The 18,800-nt window shown below is 40.3% G+C and overlaps 1 protein-coding gene across 1 annotated transcript; it reads right to left on the bottom strand.

The window, feature by feature from the left end:
* Positions 1–10,606: 10,606 nt before the first annotated feature.
* dmrt2a (doublesex and mab-3 related transcription factor 2a) lies at positions 10,607–16,017 on the bottom strand. Its single transcript, XM_031829503.1, has 4 exons — positions 15,778–16,017; positions 15,084–15,537; positions 14,364–14,466; positions 10,607–12,486 (listed from the first exon to the last, which is right to left on the bottom strand). Exons 2-4 carry the CDS (start codon positions 15,444–15,446, stop codon positions 11,249–11,251), a joined length of 1,704 nt encoding a protein of 567 aa, XP_031685363.1. The 5' UTR covers positions 15,447–15,537; positions 15,778–16,017; the 3' UTR covers positions 10,607–11,248.
* Positions 16,018–18,800: the final 2,783 nt, after the last annotated feature.

The raw sequence follows: 18,800 nt of genomic DNA, 5'->3' as shown, positions 1-18,800 counted from the left end.
ATTGACTAAGGTCAAGCTAACAGTGTTATTGACTAAAGGTCAAGCTAACAGTGTTATTGACTAAGGCCAAGCTAACAGTGTTATTGTCTAAGGTCAAGCTAACAGTGTTATTGACTAAGGTCAAGCTAACAGTGTAATTGTCTAAGGTCAAGCTAACAGTGTTATTGTCTAAGGTCAAGCTAACAGTGTTATTGTCTAAGGTCAAGCTAACAGTGTTATTGTCTAAGGTCAAGCTAACAGTGTTATTGACTAAAGGTCAAGTTAACAGTGTCATTGACTAAAGGTCAAGCTAACAGTGTTATTGTCTAAGGTCAAGCTAACAGTGTTATTGTCTAAGGTCAAGCTAACAGTGTTATTGTCTAAGGTCAAGCTAACAGTGTTATTGTCTAAGGCCAAGCTAACAGTGTTATTGTCTAAGGTCAAGCTAACAGTGTTATTGACTAAGGCCAAGCTAACAGTGTTATTGACTAAGGCCAAGCTAACAGTGTTATTGTCTAAGGCCAAGCTAACAGTGTTATTGACTAAGGCCAAGCTAACAGTGTTATTGTCTAAGGTCAAGCTAACAGTGTTATTGACTAAGGCCAAGCTAACAGTGTTATTGACTAAGGCCAAGCTAACAGTGTTATTGACTAAGGTCAAGCTAACAGTGTTATTGTCTAAGGTCAAGCTAACAGTGTTATTGTCTAAGGTCAAGCTAACAGTGTTATTGGTCTAAGGTCAAGCTAACAGTGTTATTGTCTAAGGTCAAGTTAAGGCCAAGCTAACAGTGTTATTGTCTAAGGCCAAGCTAACAGTGTTATTGTCTAAGGCCAAGCTAACAGTGTTATTGTCTAAGGTCAAGCTAACAGTGTTATTGACTAAGGTCAAGCTAACAGTGTTATTGTCTAAGGCCAAGCTAACAGTGTTATTGACTAAGGCCAAGTTAAGGCCAAGCTAACAGTGTTATTGTCTAAGGCCAAGTTAAGGCCAAGCTAACAGTGTTATTGTCTAAGGTCAAGCTAACAGTGTTATTGACTAAGGCCAAGCTAACAGTGTTATTGACTAAGGCCAAGCTAACAGTGTTATTGACTAAGGTCAAGCTAACAGTGTTATTGTCTAAGGTCAAGCTAACAGTGTTATTGACTAAGGTCAAGTTAAGGCCAAGCTAACAGTGTTATTGTCTAAGGCCAAGCTAACAGTGTTATTGTCTAAGGCCAAGTTAAGGCCAAGCTAACAGTGTTATTGTCTAAGGCCAAGTTAAGGCCAAGCTAACAGTGTTATTGTCTAAGGTCAAGCTAACAGTGTTATTGACTAAGGTCAAGCTAACAGTGTTATTGTCTAAGGCCAAGCTAACAGTGTTATTGTCTAAGGTCAAGCTAACAGTGTTATTGTCTAAGGCCAAGCTAACAGTGTTGTTGTCTAAGGTCAAGCTAACAGTGTTATTGACTAAGGTCAAGCTAACAGTGTTATTGACTAAAGGTCAAGCTAACAGTGTTATTGACTAAGGCCAAGCTAACAGTGTTATTGTCTAAGGTCAAGCTAACAGTGTTATTGACTAAGGTCAAGCTAACAGTGTTATTGTCTAAGGTCAAGCTAACAGTGTTATTGTCTAAGGTCAAGCTAACAGTGTTATTGTCTAAGGTCAAGCTAACAGTGTTATTGTCTAAGGTCAAGCTAACAGTGTTATTGACTAAAGGTCAAGTTAACAGTGTTATTGACTAAAGGTCAAGCTAACAGTGTTATTGACTAAAGGTCAAGTTAACAGTGTTATTGACTAAAGGCCAAGCTAACAGTGTTATTGTCTAAGGTCAAGCTAACAGTGTTATTGACTAAAGGTCAAGCTAACAGTGTTATTGACTAAAGGCCAAGCTAACAGTGTTATTGACTAAGGCCAAGCTAACAGTGTTATTGACTAAAGGTCAAGCTAACAGTGTTATTGACTAAAGGTCAAGCTAACAGTGTTATTGACTAAAGGTCAAGCTAAGGCCAAGCTAACAGTGTTATTGTCTAAAGGCCAAGCTAACAGTGTTATTGACTAAAGGTCAAGCTAACAGTGTTATTGTCTAAAGGCCAAGCTAACAGTGTTATTGACTAAAGGTCAAGCTAACAGTGTTATTGACTAAAGGTCAAGCTAACAGTGTCATTGACTAAGGCCAAGCTAACAGTGTTATTGACTAAGGCCAAGCTAACAGTGTTATTGTCTAAAGGTCAAGTTAACAGTGTTATTGTCTAAGGTCAAGTTAACAGTGTTATTGACTAAAGGTCAAGCTAACAGTGTTATTGACTAAAGGTCAAGCTAACAGTGTTATTGACTAAGGCCAAGCTAACAGTGTTATTGACTAAGGCCAAGCTAACAGTGTTATTGTCTAAGGTCAAGCTAACAGTGTTATTGACTAAGGCCAAGCTAACAGTGTTATTGACTAAGGTCAAGCTAACAGTGTTATTGACTAAGGCCAAGCTAACAGTGTTATTGTCTAAGGTCAAGCTAACAGTGTTATTGACTAAGGCCAAGCTAACAGTGTTATTGTCTAAGGTCAAGCTAACAGTGTTATTGTCTAAGGCCAAGCTAACAGTGTTATTGACTAAGGCCAAGCTAACAGTGTTATTGACTAAAGGTCAAGCTAACAGTGTTATTGACTAAGGCCAAGCTAACAGTGTTATTGTCTAAGGCCAAGCTAACAGTGTTATTGTCTAAGGTCAAGCTAACAGTGTTATTGACTAAGGCCAAGCTAACAGTGTTATTGACTAAGGCCAAGCTAACAGTGTTATTGACTAAGGTCAAGCTAACAGTGTTATAGACTAAGGCCAAGCTAACAGTGTTATTGACTAAGGTCAAGCTAACAGTGTTATTGACTAAGGCCAAGCTAACAGTGTTATTGACTAAGGCCAAGCTAACAGTGTTATTGACTAAGGTCAAGCTAACAGTGTCATTGACTAAAGGTCAAGCTAACAGTGTTATTGTCTAAGGTCAAGCTAACAGTGTTATTGTCTAAGGTCAAGCTAACAGTGTTATTGTCTAAGGTCAAGCTAACAGTGTTATTGTCTAAGGCCAAGCTAACAGTGTTATTGTCTAAGGTCAAGCTAACAGTGTTATTGACTAAGGCCAAGCTAACAGTGTTATTGACTAAGGCCAAGCTAACAGTGTTATTGTCTGAGGCCAAGCTAACAGTGTTATTGACTAAGGCCAAGCTAACAGTGTTATTGTCTAAGGTCAAGCTAACAGTGTTATTGACTAAGGCCAAGCTAACAGTGTTATTGACTAAGGCCAAGCTAACAGTGTTATTGACTAAGGTCAAGCTAACAGTGTTATTGTCTAAGGTCAAGCTAACAGTGTTATTGTCTAAGGTCAAGCTAACAGTGTTATTGTCTAAGGTCAAGCTAACAGTGTTATTGTCTAAGGTCAAGTTAAGGCCAAGCTAACAGTGTTATTGTCTAAGGCCAAGCTAACAGTGTTATTGTCTAAGGCCAAGTTAAGGCCAAGCTAACAGTGTTATTGTCTAAGGCCAAGTTAAGGCCAAGCTAACAGTGTTATTGTCTAAGGTCAAGCTAACAGTGTTATTGACTAAGGCCAAGCTAACAGTGTTATTGACTAAGGCCAAGCTAACAGTGTTATTGACTAAGGTCAAGCTAACAGTGTTATTGTCTAAGGTCAAGCTAACAGTGTTATTGACTAAGGTCAAGTTAAGGCCAAGCTAACAGTGTTATTGTCTAAGGCCAAGCTAACAGTGTTATTGTCTAAGGCCAAGTTAAGGCCAAGCTAACAGTGTTATTGTCTAAGGCCAAGTTAAGGCCAAGCTAACAGTGTTATTGTCTAAGGTCAAGCTAACAGTGTTATTGACTAAGGTCAAGCTAACAGTGTTATTGTCTAAGGCCAAGCTAACAGTGTTATTGTCTAAGGTCAAGCTAACAGTGTTATTGTCTAAGGTCAAGCTAACAGTGTTATTGTCTAAGGTCAAGTTAAGGCCAAGCTAACAGTGTTATTGTCTAAGGTCAAGCTAACAGTGTTATTGTCTAAGGTCAAGCTAACAGTGTTATTGACAAAGTCAAGCTAACAGTGTTATTGTCTAAGGCCAAGCTAACAGTGTTATTGACTAAGGCCAAGTTAAGGCCAAGCTAACAGTGTTATTGTCTAAGGCCAAGTTAAGGCCAAGCTAACAGTGTTATTGTCTAAGGTCAAGCTAACAGTGTTATTGTCTAAGGTCAAGCTAACAGTGTTATTGTCTAAGGTCAAGCTAACAGTGTTATTGACTAAAGGTCAAGTTAACAGTGTTATTGACTAAAGGTCAAGCTAACAGTGTTATTGACTAAAGGTCAAGTTAACAGTGTTATTGACTAAAGGCCAAGCTAACAGTGTTATTGTCTAAGGTCAAGCTAACAGTGTTATTGACTAAAGGTCAAGCTAACAGTGTTATTGACTAAAGGCCAAGCTAACAGTGTTATTGACTAAGGCCAAGCTAACAGTGTTATTGACTAAAGGTCAAGCTAACAGTGTTATTGACTAAAGGTCAAGCTAACAGTGTTATTGACTAAAGGTCAAGCTAAGGCCAAGCTAACAGTGTTATTGTCTAAAGGCCAAGCTAACAGTGTTATTGACTAAAGGTCAAGCTAACAGTGTTATTGTCTAAAGGCCAAGCTAACAGTGTTATTGACTAAAGGTCAAGCTAACAGTGTTATTGACTAAAGGTCAAGCTAACAGTGTCATTGACTAAGGCCAAGCTAACAGTGTTATTGACTAAGGCCAAGCTAACAGTGTTATTGTCTAAAGGTCAAGTTAACAGTGTTATTGTCTAAGGTCAAGTTAACAGTGTTATTGACTAAAGGTCAAGCTAACAGTGTTATTGACTAAAGGTCAAGCTAACAGTGTTATTGACTAAGGCCAAGCTAACAGTGTTATTGACTAAGGCCAAGCTAACAGTGTTATTGTCTAAGGTCAAGCTAACAGTGTTATTGACTAAGGCCAAGCTAACAGTGTTATTGACTAAGGTCAAGCTAACAGTGTTATTGACTAAGGCCAAGCTAACAGTGTTATTGTCTAAGGTCAAGCTAACAGTGTTATTGACTAAGGCCAAGCTAACAGTGTTATTGTCTAAGGTCAAGCTAACAGTGTTATTGTCTAAGGCCAAGCTAACAGTGTTATTGACTAAGGCCAAGCTAACAGTGTTATTGACTAAAGGTCAAGCTAACAGTGTTATTGACTAAGGCCAAGCTAACAGTGTTATTGTCTAAGGCCAAGCTAACAGTGTTATTGTCTAAGGTCAAGCTAACAGTGTTATTGACTAAGGCCAAGCTAACAGTGTTATTGACTAAGGCCAAGCTAACAGTGTTATTGACTAAGGTCAAGCTAACAGTGTTATAGACTAAGGCCAAGCTAACAGTGTTATTGACTAAGGTCAAGCTAACAGTGTTATTGACTAAGGCCAAGCTAACAGTGTTATTGACTAAGGCCAAGCTAACAGTGTTATTGACTAAGGTCAAGCTAACAGTGTCATTGACTAAAGGTCAAGCTAACAGTGTTATTGTCTAAGGTCAAGCTAACAGTGTTATTGTCTAAGGTCAAGCTAACAGTGTTATTGTCTAAGGTCAAGCTAACAGTGTTATTGTCTAAGGCCAAGCTAACAGTGTTATTGTCTAAGGTCAAGCTAACAGTGTTATTGACTAAGGCCAAGCTAACAGTGTTATTGACTAAGGCCAAGCTAACAGTGTTATTGTCTGAGGCCAAGCTAACAGTGTTATTGACTAAGGCCAAGCTAACAGTGTTATTGTCTAAGGTCAAGCTAACAGTGTTATTGACTAAGGCCAAGCTAACAGTGTTATTGACTAAGGCCAAGCTAACAGTGTTATTGACTAAGGTCAAGCTAACAGTGTTATTGTCTAAGGTCAAGCTAACAGTGTTATTGTCTAAGGTCAAGCTAACAGTGTTATTGTCTAAGGTCAAGCTAACAGTGTTATTGTCTAAGGTCAAGTTAAGGCCAAGCTAACAGTGTTATTGTCTAAGGCCAAGCTAACAGTGTTATTGTCTAAGGCCAAGTTAAGGCCAAGCTAACAGTGTTATTGTCTAAGGCCAAGTTAAGGCCAAGCTAACAGTGTTATTGTCTAAGGTCAAGCTAACAGTGTTATTGACTAAGGCCAAGCTAACAGTGTTATTGACTAAGGCCAAGCTAACAGTGTTATTGACTAAGGTCAAGCTAACAGTGTTATTGTCTAAGGTCAAGCTAACAGTGTTATTGACTAAGGTCAAGTTAAGGCCAAGCTAACAGTGTTATTGTCTAAGGCCAAGCTAACAGTGTTATTGTCTAAGGCCAAGTTAAGGCCAAGCTAACAGTGTTATTGTCTAAGGCCAAGTTAAGGCCAAGCTAACAGTGTTATTGTCTAAGGTCAAGCTAACAGTGTTATTGACTAAGGTCAAGCTAACAGTGTTATTGTCTAAGGCCAAGCTAACAGTGTTATTGTCTAAGGTCAAGCTAACAGTGTTATTGTCTAAGGTCAAGCTAACAGTGTTATTGTCTAAGGTCAAGTTAAGGCCAAGCTAACAGTGTTATTGTCTAAGGTCAAGCTAACAGTGTTATTGTCTAAGGTCAAGCTAACAGTGTTATTGACAAAGTCAAGCTAACAGTGTTATTGTCTAAGGCCAAGCTAACAGTGTTATTGTCTAAGGCCAAGTTAAGGCCAAGCTAACAGTGTTATTGTCTAAGGCCAAGTTAAGGCCAAGCTAACAGTGTTATTGTCTAAGGTCAAGCTAACAGTGTTATTGACTAAGGCCAAGCTAACAGTGTTATTGACTAAGGCCAAGCTAACAGTGTTATTGACTAAGGTCAAGCTAACAGTGTTATTGTCTAAGGTCAAGCTAACAGTGTTATTGACTAAGGTCAAGTTAAGGCCAAGCTAACAGTGTTATTGTCTAAGGCCAAGCTAACAGTGTTATTGTCTAAGGCCAAGTTAAGGCCAAGCTAACAGTGTTATTGTCTAAGGCCAAGTTAAGGCCAAGCTAACAGTGTTATTGTCTAAGGTCAAGCTAACAGTGTTATTGACTAAGGTCAAGCTAACAGTGTTATTGTCTAAGGCCAAGCTAACAGTGTTATTGTCTAAGGTCAAGTTAACAGTGTTATTGTCTAAGGTCAAGCTAACAGTGTTATTGTCTAAGGCCAAGCTAACAGTGTTATTGTCTAAGGTCAAGATAACAGTGTTATTGACTAAGGTCAAGCTAACAGTGTTATTGACTAAAGGTCAAGCTAACAGTGTTATTAACTAAGGCCAAGCTAACAGTGTTATTGTCTAAGGTCAAGCTAACAGTGTTATTGACTAAGGTCAAGCTAACAGTGTTATTGTCTAAGGTCAAGCTAACAGTGTTATTGTCTAAGGTCAAGCTAACAGTGTTATTGTCTAAGGTCAAGCTAACAGTGTTATTGTCTAAGGTCAAGCTAACAGTGTTATTGACTAAAGGTCAAGTTAACAGTGTTATTGACTAAAGGTCAAGCTAACAGTGTTATTGACTAAAGGTCAAGTTAACAGTGTTATTGACTAAAGGCCAAGCTAACAGTGTTATTGTCTAAGGTCAAGCTAACAGTGTTATTGACTAAAGGTCAAGCTAACAGTGTTATTGACTAAAGGCCAAGCTAACAGTGTTATTGACTAAGGCCAAGCTAACAGTGTTATTGACTAAAGGTCAAGCTAACAGTGTTATTGACTAAAGGTCAAGCTAACAGTGTTATTGACTAAAGGTCAAGCTAAGGCCAAGCTAACAGTGTTATTGTCTAAAGGCCAAGCTAACAGTGTTATTGACTAAAGGTCAAGCTAACAGTGTTATTGTCTAAAGGCCAAGCTAACAGTGTTATTGACTAAAGGTCAAGCTAACAGTGTTGTTGACTAAAGGTCAAGCTAACAGTGTCATTGACTAAGGCCAAGCTAACAGTGTTATTGACTAAGGCCAAGCTAACAGTGTTATTGTCTAAAGGTCAAGTTAAGGTCAAGCTAACAGTGTTATTGACTAAAGGCCAAGCTAAAGGTGTTATTGACTAAAGGTCAAGTTAAGGCCAAGCTAACAGTGTTATTGACTAAAGGTCAAGCTAACAGTGTTATTGTCTAAGGTCAAGCTAACAGTGTCATTGACTAAAGGTCAAGCTAACAGTGTTATTGACTAAAGGTCAAGCTAACAGTGTTATTGACTAAAGGTCAAGTTAAGGCCAAGCTAACAGTGTTATTGACTAAAGGTCAAGCTAACAGTGTTATTGACTAAAGGTCAAGCTAACAGTGTCATTGACTAAAGGTCAAGTTAAGGCCAAGCTAACAGTGTCATTGACTAAAGGTCAAGTTAAGGCCAAGCTAACAGTGTCATTGACTAAAGGTCAAGTTAAGGTCAAGCTAAAGGTGTCATTGACTAAAGGTCAAGCTAAAGGTGTCATTGACTAAAGGTCAAGCTAAAGGTGTCATTGACTAAAGGTCAAGCTAAAGGTGTTATTGACTAAAGGTCAAGCTAAAGGTGTCATTGACTAAAGGTCAAGCTAAAGGTGTTATTGACTAAAGGTCAAGCTAAAGGTGTCATTGACTAAAGGTCAAGCTAAAGGTGTTATTGACTAAAGGTCAAGCTAAAGGTGTCATTGACTAAAGGTCAAGCTAAAGGCCAAGCTCTAAATGCTGGTTCACAATAAAAATAAAATAAATAAACAATAAAAAGAATGATACTCTTCACAAAATAAACACAAACAATGAAATCATCAAACATTTTCACTGAATAAAAATATAAATGCAATACTTTCAAACATTTTACTGGGTTACAGTTCATAAAAGGAAATCAGTCCATTTAAATTAATTAATTAGGTCCTAATCTATGGATTTCACATGACTGCAATACAGATATGACTCTGTTGGTCACAGATACCTTTAAAAAGAAGTAGGGTCGTGGATCAGAAAACCAGTCAGTATCTGGTGTGACCACCATTTGCCTCATGCAGTGTGAAACATCTCCTTCACATAGAGTTGATCAGGCTGTTGATTATGGCCTGTGGAATGTTGTCCCACTCCTCTTCAATGGCTGTGGGAAGTTGGTGGATATTTCCGGGAACTTGAACACGCTGTCACACACCTCGATCCAGAGCACACCAAACATGCTCAATGGGTGACATGTCTGGCGAGCCATGGAAGAATTGGGACATTTTCAGCTTCCAGGAATTGTGTACAGATCCTTGCAACAAGGTGCTGTGCATTATCATACTGAAACATGAGGTGATGGCAGTGGATGAATGGCATGACAATGGGCCTCGGGATCTAGTTCAAATTGCCATTGATAAAATACAATTGTGTTTGTTGTCTGTAGCTTATGCCTGCCCATACCATAACCCCACCGCCACCATGGGGCACTCTGTTCACAATGTTAACATCAGCAAACCGCTCGCCCACATGACACCATACACGCTGTCTGCCTGGTACAGTTGAAACCGGGATTCATCCGTGAAGAGCAGACTTCTCCAGCGTGCCAGTGGCCATCGAAGGTGATCATTTGCCACTGAGGTTGGTTATGACGCCGAACTGCAATCAGGTCAAGAGCCTGGTGAGAACGACGAGCACGCAGATGAGATTCCCTAAGAGCGTTTTTGACAGTTTGTGCAGAAATTCTTAGGTTGTGGAAACACACAGTTTTATCAGCTATCCGGGCAGCTGGTCTGGATGTGGAGGTCCTGGGATGGCGTGGTTACACGTGGACCTACACGTGGACCTACACGTGGTTACATGTGGACCTACATGTGGACCTACATATGGACCTACACGTGGACCTACATGTGGTTACATGTGGACCTACACGTTGTTACATGTGGACCTACATGTGGTTACACATGGACCTACACGTGGACCTACACGTGGTTACACGTGGACCTACACGTGGTTACACATGGACCTACACGTGGACCTACATGTGGTTACACATGGACCTACATGTGGTTACATGTGGACCTACACGTGGACCTACACTTGGTTACATGTGGACCTACATGTCGTTACACGTGGACCTACACGTGGTTTCACGTGGTCTGCAGTTGTGAGACTGGTTGAACGTAAACCCTAATTCTCTAAAACGATGTTGGAGGCGGCTTATGGTAGAGGAATTAACATTACATTCTCTGGCGACAGCTCTGGTGGATATTCCTGCTGCCAATTGCACACAGTATTTTTCTGTTCATATTGAAAACCTCATCAAATTAGACCAGTAGTTTTCTGTTCATATTGAAAACATCATATTAGACAAGTAGCTTTCTGTTCATATTGAAAACCTCATCATATTAGACCAGTAGTTTTCTGTTCATATTGAAAACCTCATCATATTAGACCAGTAGTTTTCTGTTCATATTAAAAACCTCATCATATTAGACCAGTAGTTTCCTGTTCATATTAAAAACCTCATCATATTAGACCAGTAGCTTTCTGTTCATATAGTATTCTTATATTATTCACTTTTGTGGCTGTTCATACTTTAAGGCCATAACAATTGTTTTTTAAAGTCATAATAAATACGTAATTGAATGTAACAATAGTGTTAATAAATCAAATTAGTGTTAAGTGATAACTCAATAGGGTTAAATTAAATCAAATGTAATGTTACTACACTATATAGTGACAAACCAAACCTGATACAATAGAGGTTGACTCTTTATAAAGTTTATTGACACATTACATGGCAACATTTAAAGTGATACATTTAAATACTCTACACCATAAAGAGATTTACATTTACGCTGGTATAAAATATAACATCCATATAAACATGTCCATTACTGGTGGAAGTGTTTCTGTACTGAGAGTTATGACAACAGCAAGCACAGTGTCAGACACATACATCTAATTGTGTGTGTGTGTGTGTGTGTGTGTGTGTGTCTGAGTGTGTGCACGTCTGTGTCTGTCTGTCTGTCTGTGTGCGTGCGTGCATGCGTGCGTGCGTGCGTGCGCTTGTGTGTGTATGTGTCTGTGTGTGTGTGCGCGCTTGTGTCTGTGTGTGTGTCTGTGTGTGCGCTTGTGTGTGTCTGTGTTGTGTGCACATGTGTGCGCTTGTGTGTGTGTGTGTGTGTGCGTGCGTGCCCATGTGAGAAACGGATTGTCTCAGGGTAGTTCGGCAAATGGTTGGTCCATCTGTAGACCAGTGGGCCAGTCTAAATTCAGGGTTTGTGCAAAATAGTAATTATTTAGTAGATAAGGGAGACCGCAAAGCAGAAAAACGGGCCAAGGTATCAGAAATTGCCAGGTAGGTTTTTGGTCCCTGTTCATCAGATAGACATGACTGTTATTACTGTGAAGCCCTGTTCATAGCAGGTGACGGTCTCTTCAGAATGGCCTCGACAGAGAAGGACAGGGACTCGCTGGACACCACCTTGGTCCCAGCTGACGTAGCCAGAAACTCCTTGCTGTATCTATCAGAATCTTTGAAACTGTAGAAGTCCTTAGAAGGTCCTTCACGGTACTTTCTGGCTGCTTCCTCCAGCAGTTCTTTACAGTAGGGGCCCCGAAGCTCGACCCCGGTCCCAGCTCTCTCCCCAGCCCCAGCTCCTACCTCTACTCCGACCCTCTCTCTCTCCCCAGCCCCGGCCCTAGCCTTCTCACTCAGTGTCTGCTGGATGAGTGAGTGAAAAGAGTTGAGCTTCATGGATAGTGTGTGTTTGGAGCTGTCCTTGCTCAGCTTGTTCACGACATGTTCGTGGCTAGGGGGGTAAGGGTGAGGTTGGGGGTGAGGTTGGAGATGAGGTGTACTAGGGGGGAAGGCCTGTCCGAAGCCTCTCTTCGGCGGAGAGAAGGCTGATCGTTTGCAGTGCCCCCCCTGGGTGAGAGGGGCCTGGGACTGTGCGGGGCCATCCTGCAGCTGTGGTTCAGAACTCTCGGGGAGGCCCGCTGCAAATCTCAAACCCTTCAGCTTGGTGGCTGAGGTGGGGGTGGCGGTTGCCATGGCGTCGAAGTCGGGTGGCAGGCTCTCTGCGGCAGCGGCAGCCATCATTCTGGGCTCCCAGGCCGCACCTGGCTTCATGTTCTGGACGGCCGTGGCGTTGAGCAGGCACTGCTGGTACAGAAGGGAGGGGCCACGCGGCCACACCATGAACCCCCGCGGAGAGGTCAGCGGAGAGGTCAGAGGGTACTGGCGGTAGGTGGTCGCCACGGAGACATTGGAGGAGATGAGCTCCATGTTTCCGGGGCCGGCGGAGTACTGCAGGGAGAGGTCCACACAGCTGGGCGACAGGAAGTGACAGAGGTCCTTGTTGTTGTGGTGAGGCTCCTCCGGGGCGGAGGCTGAGTAGGCCGTCTTATAGGACTTGTACTCTGCAGCATGGCGGACCAGACTGTTGGGGAAGAGCAGAGAGGCTGTAGCAGCCTGGGAGGGTTCTAGCAGCTCTCTCTCCTTGTACTCTCTCTCCAGCATGACACTCTCCAGCTCTTTGTCAGCAAACGCTCTCCTCTTTCTCATCCTGTCGCTGAGGGGGGGTGGGAGGGGGGGGCTGGCCCCCATGTACGGGTCACCCTGCACCGGACGGTACCCTGAGAGGAGACAGGACAGGGGAGGAGGTTAGACAACATAGAGATACTGTATCATACTAATATAATACTATATAATACTATTATAATATGCTATTTAATTCGGGGCTAGACTTGATATTTTGGTTCAGTTATGAAGTAACTAGTGAAGTATACCTGATGTGTTAATTGCAGTGAATTAAATTATATCAAGGTTACATTCTGGAGTTCGGCATATTGGCTCATCAAGGTTTATCAATAGTTTAGACATTTAACAATGTCTGGCGCTCGGTTGACCTACACTAGTATACTAGGAAGTATTCATTTTGCTCTTAGACTAAAATGTTTGGGTTTTTTTCATCTACAATTTTATTGTGCCCGCTAAGTTTTATTTGAAACCTAGAAAATAAGGATATCATAACAGGTCTGTGCTTACGGAAGTTAAACTGTCCACAGAGCAATGAGGAGGAGGTTTAATTGAAACGGAAAGGGACAGAAATCCAAGAAACACTACAAGAAAGAAAGAGAAGAGAAAGATGAAGGACATCATTATAACAGAGATTATCATTATGTATTCATGGAGGGGAGGAGATGATAGCGATAATAGAGATGAACATTATGTATTAATGGAGGAGAGGAGATGATAGAGATGATCATTATGTATTAATGGAGGAGAGGAGATGATAGAGATGATCATTATGTATTAATGGAGGAGAGGAGATGATAGAGATGATAGAGATGATCATTATGTATTAATGGAGGAGAGGAGATGATAGAGATGATCATTATGTATTAATGGAGGAGAGGAGATGATAGAGATGATCATTATGTATTAATGGAGGAGAGGAGATGATAGAGATGATCATTATGTATTAATGGAGGAGAGGAGATGATAGAGATGATCATTATGTATTAATGGAGGAGAGGAGATGATAGAGATGATCATTATATATTAATGGAGGGGAGGAGATGATAGAGATGATAGAGATGATCATTATGTATTAATGGAGGAGAGGAGATGATAGAGATGATAGAGATGATCATTATGTATTAATGGAGGAGAGGAGATGATAGAGATGATAGCGATGATCATTATGTATTAATGGAGGAGAGGAGATGATAGAGATTATCATTATGTATTAATGGAGGAGAGGAGATGATAGAGATTATCATTATGTATTAATGGAGGAGAGGAGATAATAGAGATGATCATTATGTATTAATGGAGGAGAGGAGATGATAGAGATGATAGCGATGATCATTATGTATTAATGGAGGAGAGGAGATAATAGCGATGATCATTATGTATTAATGGAGGAGAGGAGATGATAGAGATGATCATTATGTATTAATGGAGGAGAGGAGATGATAGAGATAATAGAGATTATCATTATGTATTAATGGAGGAGAGGAGATGATAGAGATGATCATTATGTATTAATGGAGGAGAGGAGATGATAGAGATGATCATTATGTATTAATGGAGGAGAGGAGATGATAGAGATGATCATTATGTATTAATGGAGGAGAGGAGATGATAGAGATGATCATTATGTATTAATGGAGGAGAGGAGATGATAGAGATAATAGAGATGATCATTATGTATTAATGGAGGAGAGGAGATGATAGAGATGATAGCGATGATCATTATGTATTAATGGAGGAGAGGAGATGATAGAGATGATAGAGATTATCATTATGTATTAATGGAGGAGAGGAGATGATAGAGATGATAGAGATTATCATGATGTATTAATGGAGGAGAGGAGATGATAAATAGGCTACAACACCAGTTGATTTGCTATCACCATTGCTAGTAAACAGGACAGACTGCCTTACTTAACAATATAATAGAATAAGCAGTATCACCAGTACTAGTAAACAGGACAGACTGCCTTACCTTCCAGAATGCTCTTAGCCAGCATGGTTGATGGTCTGATGTGTCTCTGGTAAATAGCTCTTCTCTCCGCTGGAATCTGCTTCCCAGAAATGCCCTTTTTATCCTGATAAAATTACAGAACAAATAAATTAAATCGAGTCATTATTTCAGAGGCCATATTATGGTGTTTTCAAATTATTATTTAATACCAGTCCCAATGTTTTTTTAAAAGTAATACCAAGATGTATTTTCATGTACTTATAATGTACTTATAATGTACTTATAATGTACTTATAATGTACTTATAATGTACTTATAATGTACTTATAATGTACTTATAATGTACTTATAATTAGTGATGTGGATTTACGATTTAGATGATGGTAAGGTTTCCTATCATCCCAACAGGTTACTTTGATTGGTGTGAAAATAAATAAAATAAACTTTATAAACTAAAACTAAACTTGAACATTAAAAAATAGTATTCGTTACAGTATGTATTACAATGTGCTACTTCTCTCTCAGTCCGTAAAATTTCAATTCCAAACAAACAATTTGTCTGGTTGAAGAAAGACAAAAAAAACTTTTTACAATGAAGAAAATCGAGATTTACAGTACCGCCAACATTGTTACCCCCCAAAATCCTGGTGAAACTAAGGAGTTTTACGCCCTCTCGAACATTCCAAAACACACACACGTTAAAATAGTCATGTATAGGACTTTAGAAAGGTCCACACACACCTCTGTAGCTTGTTGTCTCCGTAGTGCCACCTGAGCCGCCATGACCCGCTGCCTCTCCACCACCAGAAGACAGTTGGCACACTGGCAGTCCCTCCAGCGGCAAAACCGCTTATGCCCCTTCAGACACGACACCACGCCGTGGTTCCTGCAGCGGGCACACTTCGGCGTCCGGCTCAACTTCCTCGGTTCGCAGTTCTCGGGGCTGATGGTCCCCGGCGGCTTGTCATCTCCCTTGGCCCCCGGCTCTTCGTACACTGCGCCGGGAAGAGAGGAGCTGTAGTCCGGCCGGTCCTGGTCGTCGCTCTCGGTCTCCAGACTCTCCACGTCGATCTCAAACTCCGGACCGGAGATATCCTTCATCATATCTGCCGCCTGTCTCCCGGTGCCTCGTACCTAATGTACTCTTTCCAAGTTCTGACTCACGCGACGGTTGCCCCACTGCAGTCAGTACAATCTGAAATTAAAATAATGATCCCATTTTATCTGTCATTATATCCTTGCGGGCAACCTCTAAAAGCCCTATGGACTGGTGTTTCATACTGTGCGCAAGTGTCTTCATAAGATGCTAGTTTAATAAATGGCCAATGAACATATAAATGAGAAATTAACAGAAACATAACAATAACGTGTATTCCCTCCAATCTGTGTTTTGTCGAAAACGAGTTACATAAATGAGTAAACCCTTTAGACTTACCTCAATGCAGGCTCCTCCAGAACAGATTTAAACTGTCTTGCAACATCCATCCGCTCCTTATTGCAGTTTCTCACTAGTCAGTGAGCTCTGAACTGATGGACTTGTCTGTATAACAGCATTGACAGACACCGCTGATAATCTGCTGTTTAATTATTGTTCAATACAGAGATGTCCCAACGTGACAAACACAGACGTTGTCCTGAAGCGGTCTGTCACACCGGCGCGCTCCACGGTTCTCTCGGAGGCTCGAGCTAGAGCGCCACCCCTATGAAGTATTTGGGTGCGCGCGGATTTAATCGTGATTGGCTCGTTTTCAACCCACCGAACCTATTGGCTGTTCCGGACGTTTTCTTTCTCAATGGAAACGTTTGAAACGGAGTGCAGTTACAATCTAAAACAATCTAAACAGAACGAGGAAATGATTCATCAACATATTGGGGAGCAGAGAGAGATAGATATAGGTGGCTTGGTATAAGATGGCCTCGTGATGTAATGATGGCCTATACTATAGCCTAGGACTAATTCCATGGTAAGAAGCACTATCAATTGATACACGGGAAGAAATTTGCCTGACAGAAAATACAACTTGTATACATGTCAGTTTCGTTCGCCTTTTGATGAACTAGTATTGCTTTTTTGGGGAGAAATCCCAATTAGGCCCTTTTCAATTCTAAATGAGTCAACAGCATTTAGGCTTTCATACAATAATAGGCCTATAGTATTTTTAGATGTTGAGCTTTTAGTTGATTATCGTCTGTAATATGCATGCATTTTTTCCGATGTGTTGTTTATACTGTTTATTTGTTTGGACCTCTAATAATGATATTCAAATTTGCAGGCAAAGACAAAAAATAGCTTTTCATTTTGTATTCAAATTTAGATAACAACATAATTGATAATTTCAAGGTGGCTTTGAAGATCTAGTTAGTATTAAAATATTACTCAAAATAATACTCAATAATTTTATAATCAGCTGCAAGATATGACTAAACTATCCCAAAGGCTGCATTTTGTACATGGATAGAATTGACTTTTTGTGATGCAGTAGGCCGAATTAGGCCTTCATGAAGCATCTTTATTTTAGATTATAAAATCTTGGTTTCTCATATAATTTTATTACATTCTTATAGGCCTAGCATGTTTTATTAAAGCTCCGACAGGCCTACTATAGCTGCTATTGAGGTGCCTATAGACTGGGAAGTTAGCCGGTAGCCTAGTTGGTTGTTACATTACCTAATCACCTCCCAGTCAGTGTGAGCAGCTGGAGTTAGTGAGACAAAGTGACACAGTACAGATTGGGTTGATTAGAAAGTTGACACAACAAAAGCCTCTGTGAAAACACATTGTCAGCATGCGGGACTAGATAATACAAAACACAACTCTCACTGCCTGCCTGCCCCGACCGACAGACAGACTGGGGAGTTAGTTATGATAGACATACTGCGACATGAGAAGAAATCTCCAGAATGTCAGCTATAGATCAACAGACTGGTGTTTCAATAAGTGTGATGTAAATGTGACATCCTAGGAATGTAGAGGTTATCCCCTTGACAACCAATAGGTTAGGGAGCGGTGCAGCGTAAAGTGACACCGGACAATAGGAACAATGTTGACCGGGCCAAAAGAGTTTTCTGTTTGTCTTAACCACGGGAGAGAAGACTCATTCGGAGATCGATTTTACGTGTGTTTCCGACGCTTCTGTTGTAGACATTTGACTAATTGCGATTTTATTTTGAGGGACCATAGATGTTGAAGCCGTTTCCTTCAATTGGTGCCGCCATGAATACAAAAAGTAGAGGAAACAGACATGTGCCCCTGAACAAGGCAGTTAACCCACTGTTCCTAGGCCGTCATTGAAAATAAGACATTTTTCTTAACTGACTTGCCTAGTTAAATAAAATAAAAAAATGAAAATGTTGAGTCGGTCGTTAAAATAGGGGGTTATTTAAAGACATGGCAGCTTTGAGAACATGTTGAGTTGGTCCACAGTAGGACTACGGACATATGCAAGACACGTTTATTTTATCAATCTTTTCCACAATGAGGTTCCTTTGAAAAATATTACATGATTAACAACTTATCCAGGCATATAAGGAATTGCATTATACAAGTCTATTCCCTTTGTGCGTTGTCTAAAATGTTGCAAAATAATTCAACAACAAAAACATGATGAAAAAGTCTGTACCAGCTGGATGATACTAAATTCATTTTTTTCAGAAAGATGTAATTGTTCTCTGGACATTAGAAGTTGTCTTTGGTTATAGACTACACTACGATAAAACACAATCACACTTTACTACACTACAATAAAACACAATCACACTTTTAGGCTTATATATAATAAATGATCTGATTCATTAAAACTGTGAACATTTTCTTCAATAATTTATCTGAAAGAGCTGATGGGAAATATTCGTTTGCCATTATTTATTTTTTATTTTTATTACATTTGATTTAACCTTTATTTAACTATGCAAGTCAGTTAATAACTAATTCTTATGTACAATTTACAAATGTACAATTAGTGAAATACAACATGTATTTCATAATTATTTAAATTGAGTGTGTTTTGGGAAATAGGTCAAATTAGGCCTTGGTCTACATGAGAACAGAGGAAGAATTTGATATGAAGTGACCATGGAGGAGCCTACTAATTAGGCCTACTAATTCCAATGTAACCCTTTAGCTGTCAGAGTGTATAAGCATTTCGCTACACCCGCAATAACATCTGCTAAATATGTATATGTGACAAATACAATTTGATTTGATAACTTAACCAGTTTTCAATTGTTGAGACCGGCAGTTCACAGACCATGCATGCAGGCCTCCTTCCCAACATGTGGTGAAGCGGTCAAAGGGCTGTGCCGGGCCAGCTATGCAGGTGCAGGTCGCCACTCTCTCCTCATCTTTAATTTATTATCGGGGTTATGACCGCCTCTACCGTAGCGCTCAGGGCCGGCTCTAGCCTTTTGGGGCACCCCACCTCGTGGAGAAAAAAACACACATTTTAGTGCCCCCTCTGT

Source organism: Oncorhynchus kisutch, linkage group LG8 (genome assembly GCF_002021735.2).
Source record: "Oncorhynchus kisutch isolate 150728-3 linkage group LG8, Okis_V2, whole genome shotgun sequence".
In the NCBI taxonomy this organism is placed as follows: domain Eukaryota; kingdom Metazoa; phylum Chordata; class Actinopteri; order Salmoniformes; family Salmonidae; genus Oncorhynchus; species Oncorhynchus kisutch.
The sequence above is the reverse complement of the archived record's forward strand: the minus strand, read 5'-3'. Positions and strand labels throughout refer to the sequence as shown.

Bases quoted from the DNA above. Each gene is read 5' to 3' on its own strand.
- dmrt2a (XM_031829503.1), bottom strand. From the start codon at position 15,446: ATGATGAAGGATATCTCCGGTCCGGAGTTTGAGATCGACGTGGAGAGT. The intron at 14,467-15,083 runs GTGTGTGTGGAC...TAATTTTATCAG, and splicing joins GGAGACAACAAGCTACAGAG to GATAAAAAGGGCATTTCTGG. The intron at 12,487-14,363 runs GTAAGGCAGTCT...GTCTCCTCTCAG, and splicing joins GGCTAAGAGCATTCTGGAAG to GGTACCGTCCGGTGCAGGGT.